Source organism: Scomber scombrus, chromosome 14 (assembly GCF_963691925.1).
Source record: "Scomber scombrus chromosome 14, fScoSco1.1, whole genome shotgun sequence".
Taxonomy (NCBI): domain Eukaryota; kingdom Metazoa; phylum Chordata; class Actinopteri; order Scombriformes; family Scombridae; genus Scomber; species Scomber scombrus.
In genome coordinates, this window is record NC_084983.1 from 20,170,815 (window position 1) to 20,191,761 (window position 20,947).

Consider the following 20,947-nt stretch of genomic DNA (forward strand, 5'->3'; position numbering starts at 1 on the left):
GGTCTTTAAGATGTCACAATATGGTGAAAAATATAGATCACGGTTTCCCAAACCTCATATTGACATCCTCAAATGTCTTCTTTTTCCCTGTTCAACAGTCTCTAACTCATTATTTAAGATATTTATTTAAAACTATTTAGTTTACTCAAAACTATCAATCCGTTATAAAAATAGTTAGTGATTAATTTTCTGTCGATCGACTCATCGTAGCAGCTCTATATATTTCATCCGCTTTTTTCTTCTGATGTACCTACTGTACATTTTAATCAAAACTGACATGCTTGGTTCTTCATACATTTTACCATTTTAAGGATTCTGTATATTTCTAATTATCCTTTAATAACTACACCTCACATGATGTTATCTGATATCGACTCAGTAGAGCTAGAAGTAGTTGTTGATGCTCAAAAAATGACTGTTTTCATATAAACACAACAACATTGAGCATGAACATGAAATGAGCCATTACCATCATGACATGTGTTTTAGTGCATGGCTGTGGAACAAAAGGCGGTTGTGTCGTCTCTCTGACCAACACATTTAAAACACAGTGAAAATCTGAACAGCGTGATAAGCCGACAGCTTTAAAGACCAGCAGATGTCAACAAAAAAGTGTGTGCTGCTCTGCCCTCTCAGCAGTTTTACCTTTATAACCTTAAGTACACCTCTGGATGTTTTTTGGTGCTCTGCTGATGTAACACTATGCACTTCTAACAGCGTGGAAATGATGGAGCAATACTGACTGCTGACGTCACCGAGTGCTGCTGTATGCATGTTCCACTTACTTAAGTGCACAATGTTGGCTCCAGAGAGGCGTGTCTAATCTGTCATAAAATTAGAATAACCTCCACGGACAGAAAACTCCTTTAACAACCTACATGTGGGACTTTTGTGTAGGCAATTGAGCTTGCTATTTCAGCAAGAAGTAACCAGAGATGTAAAGCTCTGCATGTGTCCTGTGTTTGAGAGGTTTGTGTATCTGTTGTCAACTCCCAGATAAGCCTCCCCAGATAAACTGGGGGAACTTGCATATAATTCCCTCTGAGGTTTTTGAGCAGGCCCAGCTCTGCTCTGCACAAAGCCTTAAGGCAGTATTATGTAATCCACCAGCTGGATCATCAGCCTATAGAGAAGCCACACCACACTGTGTCCGGACCTGAACTATATCTGGAAGCTCCTTTTTAATCGAACCAATTTTCACATAATCAATAAAGCTGTCTGAGTGAGTAATGTGAGCAATAAAATGTTCTTGTTGCCTTTGTCGCCACATCTTGAGGAAGTCTTAATGAGTTGACTGATTTCTCACAGTTGCAGCGCTGGCTCCATTAAGACAAAACATTGTCAAATTAACAGTAACAGCTGTTTGTCTGAGAACTCTCCACTCTGAAACTCTTGCTCTTTACAATATGTTTCTCTTAGCTGAGGGCTTATTTCTTTTTTCAAGATTGAGTTCCTGCTGTTTAAAGGAATAATTTTAATATTCTGGAAACTACAGTACACCTGCTTACCAAGAGGTTGATACACATAGAAGATATTTAAAGGTTTATTGTCGATGTAGTAATTAGTAATGGTTTGAGTTTTGATTATTCTATATATCTGCTTTATTTAGACTAGATTTTGACATTTTTCTTTTTTAACAAGAGCGAGAAAGGTAGCAGGAGCCAAGATTTCTCAGTTCTTTTTGCTTGATTGCTTGCAACTGATAAATAAACCTCATGAAAAATGGAAAGACTTTTGTATGAACAATGACTTCTTTTGCCTGCTACATTATATCCCCATCATGGAGTTTTTATTTTAATTATTGACAAACAGCCTAAAGCTGCAATGATTAGTCAATTAATTGATTTGGAGCCAACTATTACATTAAGCATCAACTATGTTTTATAATCAATTATTCATTTAGAGTCATTCTTCAACAACAACAACAACAACAACAACCACAACAAAAAAACTAAATTTTCTCAGATTCCAGCTTCTTAAATGTGAATATTTTCTGGTTTCTTTGGTCCGCTATGATAGTAAACTGAATATCTTTGGGTTGTGGACAAAGAAAGACATTTGATGACATCATCTTAAACTTTGGGAAACAGTGATCGACATTTTTCACCATTTTCTGATATTCATAGGGAAAATGATTGATAGATTAATCTAGAAATACTTAGTTGCGGCCCAAAAATGCTTCTGTCTTAAGTAGTGCTGAATAATTTAGCATAGCACAACATAAAGACTGAAACAGCTAACTTGGTTTGGTGCTGGTCAGGTAGCATACAGTGGGTTTGTTGAGAGTTTTTCTCTGTGGTAAGCTGAAAGATGCTAAAATATTTTGTAGAGCTGAAGGGATAATAGAGAGCCTCAGTGACGCCTGAACTTTCAAATTCTGTCCCAGAAGTTAGAAATCTTGTTTCAAAATCCCATTTATATTTGTAGCAATGTAAAGCCATCTTCAAACCATAGCCTTTCTCAAAAGTATGCCTTGTTGTTCACTCAATGCTTAGACAAGAACAAGCTGGTTTTTTTGTTTTTTGTGGAGGTAATTGAGCATTCAGAGCATGTTGAAACCTGGCCTTTGACTCGCAGGGAGCATTTTTTTTTTATTTTTTTTTTTACATCATATGCCTCTTTAAAACAAGCACAGCAACTTCCTAAATAGGAGTAAAAAGTGTTTTTGTTTGTGGACTATTTTCAGGCGTGGATTCTGTACGCTATTAACACCAGATTGGTGTGTGGAGCTCTGTAGCACAGTGTGATGAGCTCTTTCAGGCTTTCACACAACACATGTTAGTGGGAACAAATCATTGTTGGTTTTGGTGTTTTAATGGGGTTTATTGAGAATTTTATTTTTATTTTTTAAATACAGAATATCACCAGACTTATCCTTTTAGAGACTGACGTACTGTCCTCCCCACCACCTGTTCATCCACTCTGCTGCAGCTATGTTGGGAAAAAGGATCCCATACCTTCCTATGAAATTGACTCATTTATCATTTATCATACCTTGATATGCTGTGACATAACCCAGGACACCAGAACAGTCAAACATTTCCATCCTTCTCAACAACACAGCGGACCATTTCAAGACTGTCAAAAGAGAAATTTTCATTGCGAGCCTCGGCGTGCTTGCTTGATCCTATCCCGACCATCTGTTTTAACAGAGTATTAAATTGCTTAGAAGATGAAATGCCTGTGATTGTGAACTGTTCTGTGCACACTGGCGTGGCAGCTAGTTGTGAAAACAGCTGTTGTGAAACGTCTCCTAAATAAATGCAACCTCGACCTCATAACACTTATCAAACTTAAATTTAAAGTCCTTACTTTGTAATTAAAATAATTGAAACATTTAAGCAGCTCACTTCTTACATAATCTTCTCAGTAGTGTTTCAGAGATGTTTCAGCCTGGCTTTATGCTCTGAACCTGCTTTATTCACTGTTTTAAATGATTTCAGGATACAAACACAGGTCAAGAAACTCTTAGCCTTTGATCAGTGTTCATTTTGGCATCTGGCGTTAATTTATTTTGATAAAAATGCATAATAGTCATTTTGTTGTTCTTAGAGAAGACAAATGTTTATGTCTTCTAAGCTTGTGCTGTTTGCATGAAGAGCAATATTACAATATTTATAATGATGATGCAACCTTTTGTCTGTTTGTCACATTGAGCCTTATCTCAATAAAACTAGCCGTGGATGTTTGCAGTCCACAAGGAATCAATCCAACCCCTGACATTTTCCTTGATGCCATCAGGTCAAAATTTCAACTTGAGCACAAGTAATACGCTCGTAATTAATAAAGGTTACAGAGCACATTAAAGTTATTAATTAATTATTATATTTTTCCCTCTTGGACTCACATTTTCCTCTTGAGGCAACTTTAAGTCAAAATCTCAACTTTTCTCAAAATAAATTCCATAATTATGTAATCAGTCAGCCGCCTGGAAATTCAGCAATGTGAAGACATCAGCTTCAGCTCTGGGAACCAATGACATTTTTCATTGTTTTGTTACATTTTAACATACTAAAAGATTAATCATTATTTGTTTCCATACATTAAAACATTCTCATACCACATACTACCTAAATCATCAGCATGTTGTCAGTTGTTTTTAGTTAAAATGCTGTAAAAAAAAAAAAAAAAAAAACTAAAAGAAACACAATTTGCCCAAGAGACATTGGCCCTTTTAACCACAAGGACTTTTATGTACACTTTTTTATTTTGATAAAACTGGGTCACATGGAAATTAGGTCCCCTTTAAATGATGGCCCCATTAATGTTCTGTAAGTAGCCTTACATTAATATACAATGAAGTCTCAAATGTGTTTAATTCCAGTTTAATAATCATTAAGTCTTTTTGATTAAAACCAAATCAAATCAAACTTTTTGACATGTATCTCTTTCTCCAGGTGCTCATTTAGATGAATTAGTGACTGTATGTATGGGCTCGACAGTATTTGCTCCTCTCTTCCCTATTCAGCAGCTTTTAAATGTATTTTTCAAGGTCAGGCAGGTAGAGATTCTGCACTTTAACGTGAGCTAGACTGCTTTGCATTCAGGTCATCTGCCACAAACATATGACTCATCATTTGAATTATGGGCACCTTGTGTGAACAAAGAAGCAGTCTGGGGCAGCAGCAGCAGCAAGCAGGGTAAGCTTCTGCAAAAGTGTCTATCCATAATGCTGTGAGAAGGAAAGGAGGACACTGCACACTTTTGAAGGTCATTGCACTTCCAAAAATGGGGCCTCTCCAGAGCTGAAATTAATTAAGGTGCCTGTTTTAGAGGCATCGATGTGAGCCACTGCTGGAAAGACTAGTGATTCTCTATTCTTTACAGTCCAGTGTTGCAGAGTTATGACCCATGAACCAAAACTGACTGCAACACTATAAAACTTGACTGTAAGTAAAAAATCTGCTGCTGCTGCTGCTGCTGCTGGTATCTTACCGTCAGCCTTCACTGTTTCACTTATTAGAGAGGCAATAAATATTCTTTGCAATAATTAATACAACATAACATGAAACTTTAATGCTTCTGAGCTGTACACTTTGTACTTGTCCTCTTTTAAATGGTACCAAAAAAGTATGCACAGATTCTTGCCATGCTGTAAATAAAATGGTTTAAATATTTTTTTAAATGTCATAATCTGATTAAACATGTCTCACTGTTTTATGTGCAATACACAGAACAACGTACCAAATTTTATAGTCAACACAGTCCAGACAGTAAATGTTTGGACAGTTACACATATTTTGTTGTAGGGGCTCTGCACTTCGGCACATTCAATTTAAAATAAATTAAATTATACTACATAAAAGTGCTAAGGGTTTACGTCCCTTTCAACATATAGTGACCAAAGTTTAGGGGTTCAAACAATACTTTGGAAATGGCCGTGTCTCACGCACAGTTATATCAACACTGACGTGAATCCATACAAGTTAAAGCTGAGACCTGGCACTTCAATGTAGTGTCCATATTTATTTCAAATTGAATGTACTGAAGCAAAGAGCCTGAAGAACAAAAAAATGGGTAACTGTCAAAATACTCATTGTCTGAACTTCAGGACATGTTAGCACAACTTTATTGTTATAGGAACTTTCAAACACAGTGACATTGCAAAGGTGAAGAGGTACAAGAGATACATTAGAAGAACATTTTAAAACACAATAAAAGAAAAATCTAAGTCAATAAAAATTAAATAAAATCAGATTAGGGCTCCAACTAACAATTATCTCTGCTGTCGATTAATCTGTGGATAGTTTTCTCGATCTATAGATTAGTCTTTTGGTCCTGACATGCAAGATTATGTTTTACAAGCTGATCTTGATGTGTAAAAACAGTGAATTAACATTTGGATTTGTTCACTGAAACTTTGTTTTATTGAAGCAGCACAATAGCTTGTATCACTTGACAAGAAGGCTCTAGTAATTCCCGGTCCTGTCTGTGTGGAGTTTGCATGTTCTGTCCGTATTTGCATGGTTTGCCTCAGGGCACTTTCTTTCCATGTCCCTGGTGAACAGGAGACTAAAACGCCTGTGACTGTAAGTACGTCTCAGCGCTGTGACGGACTGTCCCGTGTGTTTCCCTGCCTTCTCCCCAGTGCATGCTGGGATGGTCTTAACTTACCAGTCAAATCACTGAACACCTGACTACACATCAGTACAGTACATCCATTAAAATCTAAGAGCTGAAAGAACAGTCTAACTGATGAGAGCAACCTTTACAGCAATGAAAGGTACTATTATATTTACCACATCAATATTAATAATCAACAAGACTAAGACTATTTAAGCACTGTTTCATTAAGCTACATTAACTTCATAATGACAATATTAACATGCTTATGTTTGCCTTTTTAGATTAGCGTGTTGGCAAAAGGGCTGGGCAATATGTCGATATTATATCAATACTGTGATATGAGGCTAGATATCATCTTAGAATTTGGATATCGTAATATTGTGATACAGAAGAAGTCTTCCTGGGTTTAAAGTCTGCATTATAGTAATTTGATGTCATTTTGAGAGCTTACCAGACTGTTATTATTTGCCTTTACCCACTTTGTCATTGTATCCAAATTACTGATGACTATTTATAAAAAAAATCTCATTGTGTAAATAATTTATGAAAGCACCAATAGTCATCCCTACAATATTGTTTCGATATCGATGTTGAGGTATTTGTTCAAAAAAATTTGGATATTTGATTTGATCTATATCGCCCAGCCCTAGTTGGCATAGGCTACTAATGTATGATAGATACCAGATTCAACTTTACTGTCACTGCATGCAATACGTATCAGTATGATGAAATGCAGTTAGTATCCAACCAGATGCAAACATATTGAGTGCCTAGTTTTATAACATAGGTGAATATTGTCTGTGTTGGTATTAGATATGGACAAAGTGAAATATAAATAAGATGCAACATTTGAAAATTAGTCTATAAAGTAGCACCAATGGTGTGTAAAAGAACGTCGGGCTGAAAAATAAAGCCATCGTGGTGAACTGCCAAAAACTGCAATTCCTCAAATGACCACTTGAGGCTGGCTCCAAAAGTGAGTCAATCCTTATAGACCACCATATAAAAATGTCCAATTTTACGGCAGAAATAAACATATTTATACAAAAAATGATCTTGGTCTTGATAGTTAATTTTTCATTCGTGACAATGTATGGGTGATTTTTACATGATTTCATTTTCATTTCAATTTTATTAAGGCTTAAACGAATGCATAATTAAGGGTGTGGTTGCATTGACTTACAGATGGGTGGCATCACAGACAAGTTACCACAGCCACAAAGTTGGTTAGGTAATGTAACCATGGCCTAATCCCACATTCAATGAGTGTAGACTAGGCCATAGCCATCGCTATTTCAGTGTGTTTTCAGTTCATGAAAATAAATTGTAACATTTTGGTTGCTCAAAAAAGTCTTGTTGAGCTTAGTTTTACTTAAAGACTCTCTAAAGAGTCAGTTATTCAGTTTTGTTCTGGTAAGTGCAATTTGTTTAAATGGTAAGCCTGTTTTTGCTTACCATTATAAAGGATGTTGCAAACTAACTAGCTATTCTAATAGCTTAATGACGCAAAACAAATAGTTTAGTACACTAGCATTACAGCTGGGTAAGGTCAATAAAGAGATATTGCTTATTATTACTGTTTCATGGGTGCACTTGCTGGAGAATGTTATGTAAATTAAATACTGATGGCTCAACAATTGCCAGTGGTGGTGGAGGGCAGTAACTGAGGCTGCCCTCTGTGGTAATCCCACCGAGACACTCTGATTAAGGGATTATTCCTGCGACTAATTTCAAAGGCTGGGATATCCCGACCGGAGCTATAGAAGAGGAAGTTGCATGGATAAAAAAAGTGGCATGCCAAGGACGAGGATGTATAAATGTAGTACACCCAAAGCTTGCTGGATAAGCACCAGACACTCACATTGTTTCCAACATGGATTTCTTTGTGTCCCTGATAATGGTCTTTTAAAATATTACAGCATCTGTCATTAGTAGGCCCAGTTTTTCCCAAGACAGGATGCCTCAAAGTCACAGAAAACCCTTATGAAGAAACGGAGGGTTTCGAAGCCTCAAACAATTTTCTGAAGTGCTCTAGAAAGCCATACAGTAACTTCACAGAAGCCTCGGAGGATGTATATCTCCAGGGGGATCAAATCTCCTGGCTTCATATTGCTCTGATTAAACAGTGAAAAGCCAGTAGACAGGACAGATGGTAGCGTGAAAATCTAGGACTTTCACAAAATTCCACACTAACGCTGTGGAAGCGTATGTTGACTTTCATTTAAAGCTCAGCCTGCTCACAGTAATGCTTTATCATGAGGGGAGAGGTACCACAAGAGCAGTGGATGTGTCTGATGTTGTTTTCATATACGTTGAATGCGATTAGAGCTGCAGCCATTGTTTCAGGTTCTGAAACTAGTTCATCTCAAAAGGAGGTCACTTCATTCTGAGACAGTCCATATGGGACTTCAGAGCATGGTCTGATTTGTCTGCTGTAAAGTGACAAAATCTTCTAACGTTTGCTCACTGCAGATAAGATCCATTTTGAGCGCTGGACTGCAGCTTTATTCTGGATCATTGCCATGGTAATACACACATCACATTCCTCTATGACATTGCAGTACCTTGCTATTGAAGCACCTGCTGGGTCTGGTTGTGACCTTTGATGTTCTAATTAAAGCAGAAAGGGGAAGATATTGTCACACATGCTCAAGAGCCTGCTCCGTGAATACAGTTTTATCCAGCTGGTTGAAGGCTAATGGACCTCTTTTATTAAATGAAAAGCACAGGGCTTAAGGTGCTTACTGTGAGCCACAGTGTGCCTCAACGACAGGGACCTTTGTTGCATGTCATTCCCTATCTGTCTCTCCCCTCGTTTCCTGTCATCTCTCTTCTGTCGACACTCTAATAAAAGCCCCCTAAAAAAAATTCAAGGAAACACCCTCCCTCCCTTAGATCCCACCCCTCTCTCTGCAGACACCCAGCCCAAGAGGAGTAGTGTCTGATGCAGCTGAAAGGATGAAAATCCTTGCAGCTTCCAAGCAGAGAATATGGCCGTTTGTTTGCACTTGACTGAATGAGAACAATTACATAAACCTCAATCCAGTGATCAACAATGACTATAATCAATGCACATTGCACTTTTCTTACTTTTAGGTCTCTAATAAGCACCAAAACAGATGTGGATAGCAGAGACTCACATATATCATTACATACTTCATCAGACGTCTGCATACATTGACGTATTCTACACATGTGCAGTTGGCACTCTTATCGAAACAAACATGTCAGTCGGTCATACATTTTGGCCTGCAAACATGTCTATGCCCGTGCAGTAGAGAATCTTCCAAATTATACCATATATATACGATATTATAATGTCACAAAATGCTGTCTTGCAAAATTCCAGTCAATAGCACAATTTAAGTGGCTAATGTTAGCCCAAGCAAGCACTGCTAAGTTTTCTGAGTAGTAACTAACATTATATCCAAGATAGTGGGGTGTGTTTCCAGAGTGTGAAAGACCTGACCCCGCACTCCTTATTTTGGAAAATGACAGTGACAATAAGCTATCATGTCACACCTTGGTACATCCATCTTTATATCCATCTTTGTCTATGGTTAGCGATGAAGATTAAAATAGGACTTTCAAGTATTAGTCAGAATTAGTTGAAGCATATTAAAAAATTGTAATTAATTTCTTTGAGTTTTACATTAGTTTGTAGGTCTGTTCAGGTCGACCGCATTTTGGATCTAATTATCATCTGGTTTATAAGATTGAGTCTGCCTGTGCTTATGTCCCAAAAAATAGTATTATTATCCAATATTTTGGATGTGTTGAAACCAAAATGAGAAGATTAGGAAATGTGCGTTTCATTGTCCCTCACAACTATTAATGTTGAAAGAAAATTTCTGAGTAATTATCCTCCTATGCAGCCGATCCATTACTCCAATCCAAATCTCAGCTCAGAAACTTTCTAGAAGTCACCCTCCCAGCATCCAAAAACAGAAATGCACCTTAAAATAAAAGCTGCCTGCTTGGATTTGACCTTAATTACTGTAGCACCAAAAACTGTGCTACAAAACAAATATTTGGGGCTTTGATTAAAATTGGGGTAAGAGGACAAAATTCATATGTATGTGTACTCTGGAAAGGATTATAATCACTTCATAGCGCACAGAGTGAATTAATTTTTCATGAGTTATTATGTATTCCATCATTAATCTGCATCTTTATTTCCTACAGTGTTTCTGATTGTCATCACATTTAATGCTACTGCTTAAAATATATTCACTGCTCAGAAATTAAATGGTCATTAATCTGCACACAATGCTCCATGTTTGTACAAATGAAAAGTTCAGTCATTTTGACTATGTGTGAAAACATTCCCTGGAGTGTAGGATTGATAACAGTGTGTGGGCAGGTGGACATTAACTCTGCTACACGCTCCTGTATTGGCAGTGTTTCCTTTCTCCTGTGCAGCATCCTACTTCTGCAATATGGCCTGAGGGAAGTCCTCATTTATAAAGCCCTGGAGGGGTTTGCTTGTTTCAAACAAAGCAAGTTTGTCCTTGAACCAGAGGACACGGCTATAAAGGTTTGTCCACTCAGAAGCTGAGGTATACCAATCGCTGAATGTTGATGTGGTTGATATTGAATTTCATAAAAGTGTAACAGTGTGAAAGCTGTCAATGCAGGCAAGGTAGGGTGTACCACACGGGTATACTCACCAAATTAATCCTTTATGTAGTCAAAAATCAAATCAATCAGAGTGATTCTAAATGTATCTTTGTCAAATTATGGTCATTAAATTAGTTTTCTATTTCTAAAATGAAGTAAAAATGTAAGACATCAGAAATGAGCATGCTGGCTAATGTTTATTTGATTGACAGTTAAGACATAGTGTTAACTAACTTGTACTAATAACTGCAGCTAACTAGTCAATAAAATAACAATATTTTGGTAGCAGTAATGTTACATCTAAGCGAACTGATTGCTCTTAATACTCTTAATACTTGCATGTACATTCTTAAGCTGATCAATGTGTTACTGCTGGTTTGCTAATTAGCTATCAGACATTAGCAGTTAGCTGCAGTACGACTCTAATAAAAGTCTACGAAGAGCACAAATGGATATAAACAAAACATGCAGATTTTCTTAAATGTATTTTCTCATATTTTTTTATTGGACTACTTATATATTGTTAATATACAGTGTATAGTGTAATTATTTTATTTATTTTTATGAACTAAATACAGAAATAGAAGGACTAAATACCCAGCTATCCATCAAATCAAAAGGGTTTGGTAGGCGCAATGGCAGAAACAATGACATGCAATACAAGGTTTCGTCAGACAATAAAAGAAAAAAGTGCATAATAGCGTTCAGGATTAAATAAATACTAAATTAATTTCAAACTAAGTGGAGCTGATATTGATTCATTTCAACAAAATTTGATGAGTATTTATTTGAATACCTTACATGACATTACTGAATTCACTGCCATGTTTGCTTGTTTTCAGAGTCAGTGATGAAATTAATTGTCACACTTGTGTTTTCCACACGGATGGTAACATTACTCAGTTTCTTCCAGTTGGACGCTCATATTTCCCACAGACTTAACATGAGGTGAACATGGGCGTGACCGAACAGCTGTGAGTTGCTGTCCATGGTGCTGAACTGACAGCTACACTTATCACAACTATCACCTGGGTGCCACTTATCCACAGTAACAGTAGCAGTGACAGTAGAATAAGTACACCTGCTGTTTCTAAACAGGCCAGCCCAACTAATTAATGTTTTACCACTTCGCCCCTGCCAGGACCTCAAATGCACCATGCAGGAAGTGAAGAACAGGTTCATCACTCCCTGACAAGAAGGTGGAAAGGCAATTATGGATATAATAAACGACACAGACCAGCAGGAAAGCTAACAAACCACACAGTTACTCTAAACAGTAACCACCATGGCTGAAGGTTGAAGCTTGATCAATACAACACAAATTCACATAATGCCAAATTAAATTAAATTTTAAATAATCTATGATGAAGAAAAGCAGCAAACATTTGTGAAGCTGAAAAAAGGGAACTGTTATCAAAATAGCTGCAGATTAATTGTCTATCAGTCGACTATTTAATAAATTGACTTGTTTATGTTCTAAATTCTTAATAAAACAATTACGAGAATGCTTAACATTACATTTAGATTCAAATGTGACTTTGATGTCATTGTTTGTTTAATTTACAAATTAGCAAGTTGAATGTATTTTTAAACATGAAAAACAATCATGAGGTAATTAAAAAAACAAAACATTTAATTTATAGTGCTTTTCAAGATAGTCAAAGATTCTTGACACAATTATTAAAAAGCAATATAGGTTTTTGATAACTGTCATTAAATCAATATTCCATGCCAGCCATAGTCTCATATAATGAACAAATGAAGGCCAGTAACAAATAGTCATGGAAATAAGAAAAATGGGGAACAAGAACGAAACCAGCTGCTCTGTAATACTGTGGTAAGATGGTAGTCATGATGTCATATCCACAGTCTTTAGTGGTGTCGCAGTTTTACTGTCTGCGTATCCTTTAATACATCTGTCACCAGCAGCTTCTCCAACACCACTTACTCTTCTAATTGTGTGTGTGTGTGTGTGTGTGTGTGTGTGTGTGTGTGTGTGTGTGTGTGTGTGTGTGTGTGTGTGTGTGTGTGTGTGTGTGTGTGTGTGTGCGAGTGTGTATACGTGTGAGAGTGTCGTGTGCAGGAGGAAGCCGGATCTACCCCCTAGATCTTTACAGCTGTGGGAGACATTTCTGTTTAATGAGGTCTAGCAAGGCTCTCCCCTCAATTACTATCTTTCAGCTCACAGTGTGTGTGTGTGTGTGTGTGTGTGTGTGTGTGTGTGTGTGTGTGTGTGTGTGTGTGTGTGTGTGTGTGTGTGTGTGTGTGTGTGTGTGTGTGTGTGTGTGTGTGTGTGTGTGTGTGTGTCTGTCCTCCCACTGCTCATCAAGTCATCATCAATTCATCAGCAGTCAGTGCAAACAGTCAGAGATGTCAACCTACTGCCAAGAGTCTTAACTCTGGAGGAGCAAATAGTGTTTGATTTATTGTATATTTCATCTCCAGGATGACCATTTGGTTCATGTTCAAACACAAAGCTCCCTGAAAGCCAAATTATATTTTCCCTTTAGTAGACAGGGAACAGCTTAGAGGTGACAAGAACTGAGGGGAGAATTATCATTATCTTAATCACCTTGGCAACCAGGACGCCTCATTGAAAAATACACTTAAAGTTACACTTAAAGGTGGGGTTTTAAAGACAAAAGTTTGAAGTCAAAAAAACCTATTTATTTAACTTATACTAACCCTTTACGCAGCCCCTCAGTTCAACCTCTGTCTGAAACAGGGCGTTTTAGATCCTGTCTCTTTAAGACCCCCCTCCCAATGACCCCACTCTGTTCTGATTGGCCAGCCCTCAAAAGCTGGCTAGACTTCGGCAGATTTATGCCGGCTACAGAGGCTGCGTCAACAAGCTATAGATATAGAACTTCACTTCTTTTTCTTTGCTTAAAATATCAGTTACTCAATGTTCACTTCACATGTTCGAGCTGAAATCCGATCAGAAAAATGTGAGTAGACAACGCAAACAACACGTAAAAAAAACGAAGCCCCATCAGCTTGTCATCATGGTAATAAAAATGGTGCAAACAAAGAGTTCAGAGCAGGTTAAAGCTCTGTGTTTTGACTTGAAGGCAGCATTTTTACCAAGGTTAGGAACTTTTAGCATGTTTCACACAGATATCCAACATCATGACAACATATAAACAGAGCCCAAAAAGCATGCTATATCCCCTTTAAATCATGTATGTCTTCTTGTTTTATTCACACAGTAAACACTTCACACCTCACTTTCCAAAGCACAGTGTGTTCAGGAGAAGTAGACTGCGTCCTCTTTTTTTCAGATGTGACTCCCAGCTGCCTGAAGGAAAATGGATTAAAACCTAACTGGCATCATTTTAAACACACACACACACACACACACACACACACACACACACACACACACACACACACACACACACACACACACACACACACACACACACACACACACACACACATAAGCTCTGTGCACAGCCCCAAACTCGTTCTAGCATACCAAGTGCTTCACCCGCCCCCTATTAACATACACTCACACACACAGTGGGGATCTCTCTTCTTGCAGAAGTCTATTATTAGCTGTTCAACCCAGAGACAAACTAATGACACTTTAGGATGAATCACCAGAGCTGCTGCCTCCAACTATCATTACACTCACCGCACAGCTACAGTAGACAGCCATGTAGGATGCTGGCGAGTGGCGACCACACAAGCACCCACACACACATACCATCAGTCTGCTTCAAGACCTGCAGCAGGTTTTGCCAAGTTCACATCCACGTACCACTGAGGCCCACGTGTCTGCAGGTTTTCATTTCAACACGAACAAAACCTGATTCAACTAACGCCTCTAAATCTGACATTTAACCTCAGATAACCAACTTCACTGCCCTGTTTTATTACTGTCGGGGTATTGGACCTTTATAGTTTATAGTCAAAATAGTCAAAGTCATCACAATCTTGTTAACTCATTCTTTGATGAAATATATGTGCAGACTTAATTCTGCACTTATTAATATTTTTGTAATTAAAATGGCTCACAAGTAGAGCTTTGTTGGTCAACAGAAAATTAATCACCAACTAATTTGATAATTAATCGTTTTAATCATACCTTAAGCAAAAATGCCAAATATGTGCTGGTTCCAGCTTCTCAAATAAAAAGATTTGCTGCTTTTCTCTGTTTTATATAACTCTACACTGAATATCTTTGGGTTGGTTAGACAATACAAGACGTTTGAAGACATCCTCTTGGGCTGTGGAAAATTACTATTACTAAAACTATTATCTTTATGAAATCACTATTATCTGACATTGTATGAACTATTTTATAAATAGGACAATGATGTCTGACAGATTTAAATAATAATCAGTATAAATTGCAATATAAATGTTGCCTAACTATTGAGCAGTAAGCAGCACAAGTAGGACAGCATGTATGCGCTGTTCACTTATTACATTTATCCAACGGTGACTGCAAATAAAAAACAGGAACCTGCTGGACAGTTTGTGTTGTAAAAAGCACTGTTATCAAACTGCCACATATAAAGAAGCCTAACTGAAACATGACTAGCCTGCTGCTTTATTCAGACTGACGACAAAACACCATCATTATTCTGTGCAAGGACGCCTGGGCTGTTGCTATGACAACTGATGTATATGATGTACAGAGGTGTCAAACAAACCAGACCAGACCTTGGCACATGTATGTTCTCACTGTGGACTGTGAGCTCAAATTCACAAAGAACACAGCATCAGCTGGCAGCAGATGATGTTAATGATGATACATGAGATCGAGTGTCAGCTCTCAATAAGAGTTGATACATGATCTGTTTTCCTTGTCATTCCTCAACAAGGAAAGGAGTCTGCACGTTTGACAGCGACCAAAAAACTGAGATCATTTTACTCATTAAAACACTTGAACTGAGACAGCATTGAAATCTGTGAGATCAGCTGGTAATAGGACCAAAGCCTGTCTGCCATGTTGAGTTGTGAGTTGGACATTGGAATAAAACGTGATGCAAAAATTCATCAATCACAAGATCATTCCTCATGATTTTGGTGACCCTCCAGCAGCCATATTGGGTATAGTTTCCCACACTGGTTGGCAAAATACCCAGATTTGTTAAGCTGCCACACAAACGAATCTCTTATCATTTTCATATTTCCATCTGCTCTGTATGATAGAACCCTTTATTAAAGATTTTCTGTATGAAAATAAGGACTCCAGTTTATATAAGTGGATGTTTTGGTTGGTTTTTTTTTTATCTCAGGGGCATATAATGAAATCAAAGAATTTAACATTTCTAACAATTCTCCCTTTTTGCTTCAGATTTGGTTTCTCAAAGGAGAACACAGGACGAGTGATTTACAGAGCAGATATGTATGTCGTAGTAGACAAAAAAAGGCTGTTTAATTTCACAATCTCCCAGTGGAAAGGCCTTCACTGTTTGGAGTGAGTAGCTCTTGAAGTACAGCAGGATACAGCAGTTAACTGAATGCGTCAGATAGTTTTATTAACATTTCATATGGTATGCTGCTCATCGAGTCGTAACTGCCATTGTAATGGTTGTGTTTATGCTTTCTATGCCAAAATAAGGTGATTGTATGTCCCTGAGTTGTAGCTTTATGCTTTATACTGTAGTTACTTGCAAATGTTGAAAGGTAAACCTAACAAGAGCCAATAAGGGATTCAATACTGGATCCTGATTCGATAGGTAGCTCGAAAACTCTGTCAGCTCTGCACATAAAACAGCAAATATAAGTGCCCCTCTTGACCTTGAAATCATCTGGGACGTACTAGCTCCTGGTAGGATCTCCTAAGATAAACTTCCACATGGAGAGGAGCCAGCGAGTGATTCATAGACTCCAACAGGCTCCAACAGGCCAAATGTACTGTATAAGACAACACCTCGGGCCAGAAAGGAGAGAGACGGATATTTCACACTGCAAGCTAAGGCAGTGAGCTAGAGTTATTTTGGTAAGTTTGGCTGTTTCTCAAAGCCAGATTGGACGGACTTTCAGCCAAACTTGGTCAGGAGTAGGAGCAACACTTACTGTACATTAGGAATCACACACCAACCTGACTGCTCTCATTCGTTTTGGAGAGCTCAAATAAACTCAGTCGTCATGCAATCACACATTTCTGTTTTGTTTCTTTTAGCTTTGCTCTACATCAGAAGGTTTGTAATTATGAGGGAGTGCACATAGTAATTAAAAGACATCATTAGATATTTGTTTATATTTTCCAGCAGTGGTGGAAAAACTCACAGCAATGTAGAAATATGACAAAGCTAAATATACTCATTTACAAGTAAAGAACCTGCATAATAAATATGCAATTGCATACATATTCTCATAAAATGTATTTAAAATACAAAACGTAAAAGTATTTATTGGGAAAATGGCCCCTTTCATGATGTTATATAATAGTGGATTTGGGCTTCATGTAACAATTATTTTCATCTGTCAATTATTGTTTTGATTAATCTACAGAAAATATTAAAAAATGTCAATAAGTGTTTCCTAAAGCCCAAGACAACGTCCTTGAATGTCTTATTTTATCCCAACTAACAGTCCACAACCCAAAGGTTATTATCATACAAGACTGCAGAAATTGTCTTCTTAAAAATGACTCAAAATGATTAATCAATTATCAAAATAACTGGAGATTAATTTAATAGCTGGTACCCGATCGATTAATCAATCTAATCTAATCAAGAGTGCAGTGAGAGGGCAAGCAGTCAAGAGCCAAACAAACAAGACACCGTGACAAAGACAATATGAACGTGGAGTGAACTGCTGCTGATTTGGATGTGGTTGCTCCAACAGGTAAAATATGTGACCACATCCTGCTCTCCGGTTTCTTATGTCATCAGTGAAAACACCTGACAGCACGCCTGACTGCATGTGCCCATCCTGCCACCAATATATGCTCTCCAACACAGCTGAAGTGTATTCTTAAAGGGCTGGTTTGACAATTTTTCTTAAAACAACAGTCAGGAGCCCAAATGATTATTGAAACAGGTTTTTCTTGCCATATAATTCCTCCTGTTCATACTGACCATTAGATCCCTTAATAAAGCACTTACAATTTAAGTGATGGGGACCAAAATCATATGTTTCAGCTGTCCAAATGAGTCAAATCAAATAGATATCTTTCAACATTAGTCTTTTTAATGCCAAAGTCAGTCTTTTTGTTGCTCATACTTCTACCGAAGCTCAACGGGGAAAAACAAAGAGGGAATTTGATGCTAAAAATATACTGTAAATGTTTCAGATATCCACTTGATATGACTAACTCAGGCTGCTGAAGCAGTTTTGCGGAAAAAGACACATGTGGACACACTGTGGATTTTGGCCCCATCACTTACATTGAAAACTTACTGGAAGGGGATCTTTTAAAAGTCCGTATGAACAGGAGGAATGATTATAGCAAGGAAAACCACTTTCAATGTTCATATGGACACCTGACAGCTGTTTTAAGACAGATTTGAATATTTTGAACCTGTCCTTTTACCGTGACGAGCATAATGTGCCTACAGGGTCTGACACATGTGCAAACTGGCCACTCAGTAAAGTCATTTTCAGACATACATGTCCCCTTGCCATTCGGTGCCCTAGATGAGTCCTTCCACCCTGCTCTTCCCAGCACAGTTTCTGCACCTATTTTGGATTCTAAACCAGGCCAGGCACAGAGCTCTCTCAGCCCGACTCGTCTCAGTTTTACTGTTTCTGACCAAGCGGCAACAACCTCCGTTTGAATTTGAAGCCAATGCAGATGTCCCTTAAAAAGCAGTACCACTGAGGGTTGCTAGATGCTGGCTCCAAAAAATCCCTAGCTACAATAGACTCCCATTCAAAAAGGGTTAACTTCTCCCATGAAATAAAAGTCAGTCTTTATGGTTCCTCTAAATCTCTAAATTCAGGCCCTCTAAAATCTGTGCTTGAAATTATAGTTCCGTTAATAAGATATAAAGATGAAAAGTAGTTTTGATGTCAGCCGTGTGGACTGACATTTTGCTCCCCGGCTCCGAAGTTCGCACTGAACCAGAATATTATCTCAATATTTTGGTAAGTTTAATGTTACTTGATAACGATATATATCATATTAGCACAAGTCTGCACCACTCAGTTTTCCCGCTAAGTTAGCGTTAAATTTGGTCCGTGTTCCACAGCGTGAAAGGAAACACCCCACACCCTGTTCTTTTGAAGGTCCTGACTGCAAACAGAAAAGATGGCACTGACCGTAAGCAGCAACTCGAGGGCCCACACCAAATATCCCCCTTAGCCCTGAACCCTCACAAACCTGGTAAGCACTTGAGTGCGAGAGGCAGCAAAGGCTCGAAATGGTATATAATTGTTCCCCTGGTATCCCCGTATCAAACATCACAGCACTGTGAACTTAATACCCTCAGGCATAGTCTGCACAAATGCAGACTAACAGAAAGTGTCTATAAAGGGCTCAAAAGGTCTGTGAGGGAGCCCTGATGCACTTCATGATTTGACAGTGGGGACAGCCCTAAGCCTTTCGCAGACTTAGCAGGAACATGCCTCTGTTAGTCCGTGAGTGTGGACATTGGGATCGGGCCAAGGCTTCAGACCGGCTCCAATCCAAACCAAAGGTGATGTCACGCCTGACTTCATCCATCTTTACATACAATCTGTGTTTCATCCACATCTCAAGACACCTGATTCTGAAGGATTTTATTCAGGGGATGTCAAATAAAATGAAGCACACATACATATCATATCATTTCTCATTGTTCAGTTCAGTATGGATTCAGCTTTTAAAATGCATCTGGAATTCCCTCTCTTGGTGAAAATGTCTTCATTCCTTTGCAGCCCCTTTAAATAAGATTTGGGTTAAAAACAGCAAAATGAAAACCACAAACAGCAGCTATACAGTTATTTCCCAAAACGCAGCATTTTTTAGTTTGTGACAATTACACCTGCCTTTTTATTTCAGAGTGCAACGATCTGTCTGACGATTGAGGCTAATAACGTAACCGGTGAGGCTATTTTTAGCCTGCATGAAGATGCGCTCAGCAGTGATGGCGATGGCTTCCTCCCCCTCCTACACTATGATGACGTCCTGCTATTACGCAAAACCAGGGGTTCACCTTTTTGTAGACCTCCAGCGCTGTCACTGCTGGCGCAAATTTATGCAACGAAATCTGAGACGATGCACAGATGTAATGCACAGATGTCAGCTTAAGCTTTTAATTCAGCAAACATTTAAAGTATAAACTTGATGTTGGACACACCCAGCATGACATGAGGTAGCGGGCATCCCGGCTCATCTGATCCGGACCCAGCCGAGGTCGCTACCTGCTCACCTCCACAAAGCTCCACACAAAAAAAACCCTCCATTACTTTAACCCCACAGACATTTATGCGCTTCAGTGAGTTCACTACATGCACTAACGCACGGAAACAACAACATGCCACAACAGAAAAGGGACACTTAACTATTTGTAGAGGAACTGGAGACACAGGTCGAGGCATTCCCCCTCCACCTCGTCCTCGGTCACCATGTCCGACAAGGGGCGCGTCGGCACCGGGTCGGTCTCCTGCAGAGGCATTCTCATCTCCCGGAGAAGGAGCTCCAGGAACCGTCGGAAGTTTTTCTCCTCTGCTGCAGAGCCGGCCATCATTTCTCATTCCTGGACAGACAGAGACAGCTCCACACGTCAGTACACTAACTTGCCGGGCTGAGAGAGAAGAGTCAGAAGCTGAGTGGTTGGACTGTCAGTGCGGGTCCAAACTACCTGAATGAATGTGGACTACCGGAGGAGCGGAGGCTGTTGGAGACCGGTGCGTCTGAGAGCAGCAGACCGGGCTGGAAGAGCGGATATACTACTGAGGCTGGACTGAACCCCATTCAGAACAGAGCAGAGCGGGAGCGCGCACCGCGTTATCAGGGATTTCGGATGATCAGAGGGGCGGTGACGTCAGAGAGGACGGTTCACATTTAGGTCATGAACGCGCACGCAGCACTGCCTCCGCTCCTCTGACGTCAGAGTGCTTTTTGTGGACAAGACGAAGATGAAGATGAAGAAAGATGACGCCTCCAGCAGAACTTAACATATAAAACTTTATAATAAATGTATAAGGGAAATAATGCAATGGGACATAATTTGTAGGCTAATATATAGGTTATTGTCACCTGCCACTTCATTACACCTGTGCAATCTAGCTAATTCAATCTAATAAAACAACTCTGCCATAAATTAGCCTATACTTTTTTGAAGCTAATACATTTTAATTTGTTGTTGATATTGTC

The 20,947-nt window shown here is 38.7% G+C and overlaps 1 protein-coding gene across 1 annotated transcript in view; it reads right to left on the bottom strand.

Moving 5' to 3' along the window:
* The window catches only part of ppm1e (protein phosphatase, Mg2+/Mn2+ dependent, 1E), a 38,162-nt gene extending 17,847 nt beyond the window's left edge, over nt 1–20,315 (bottom strand). The window contains exon 1 of the mRNA XM_062432525.1: nt 20,134–20,315. Within this exon, the coding sequence (XP_062288509.1) occupies nt 20,134–20,315 (182 nt within the window). The remainder of the gene's footprint in view (nt 1–20,133) is intronic.
* Between the last annotated feature and the right edge of the window lie 632 nt (nt 20,316–20,947).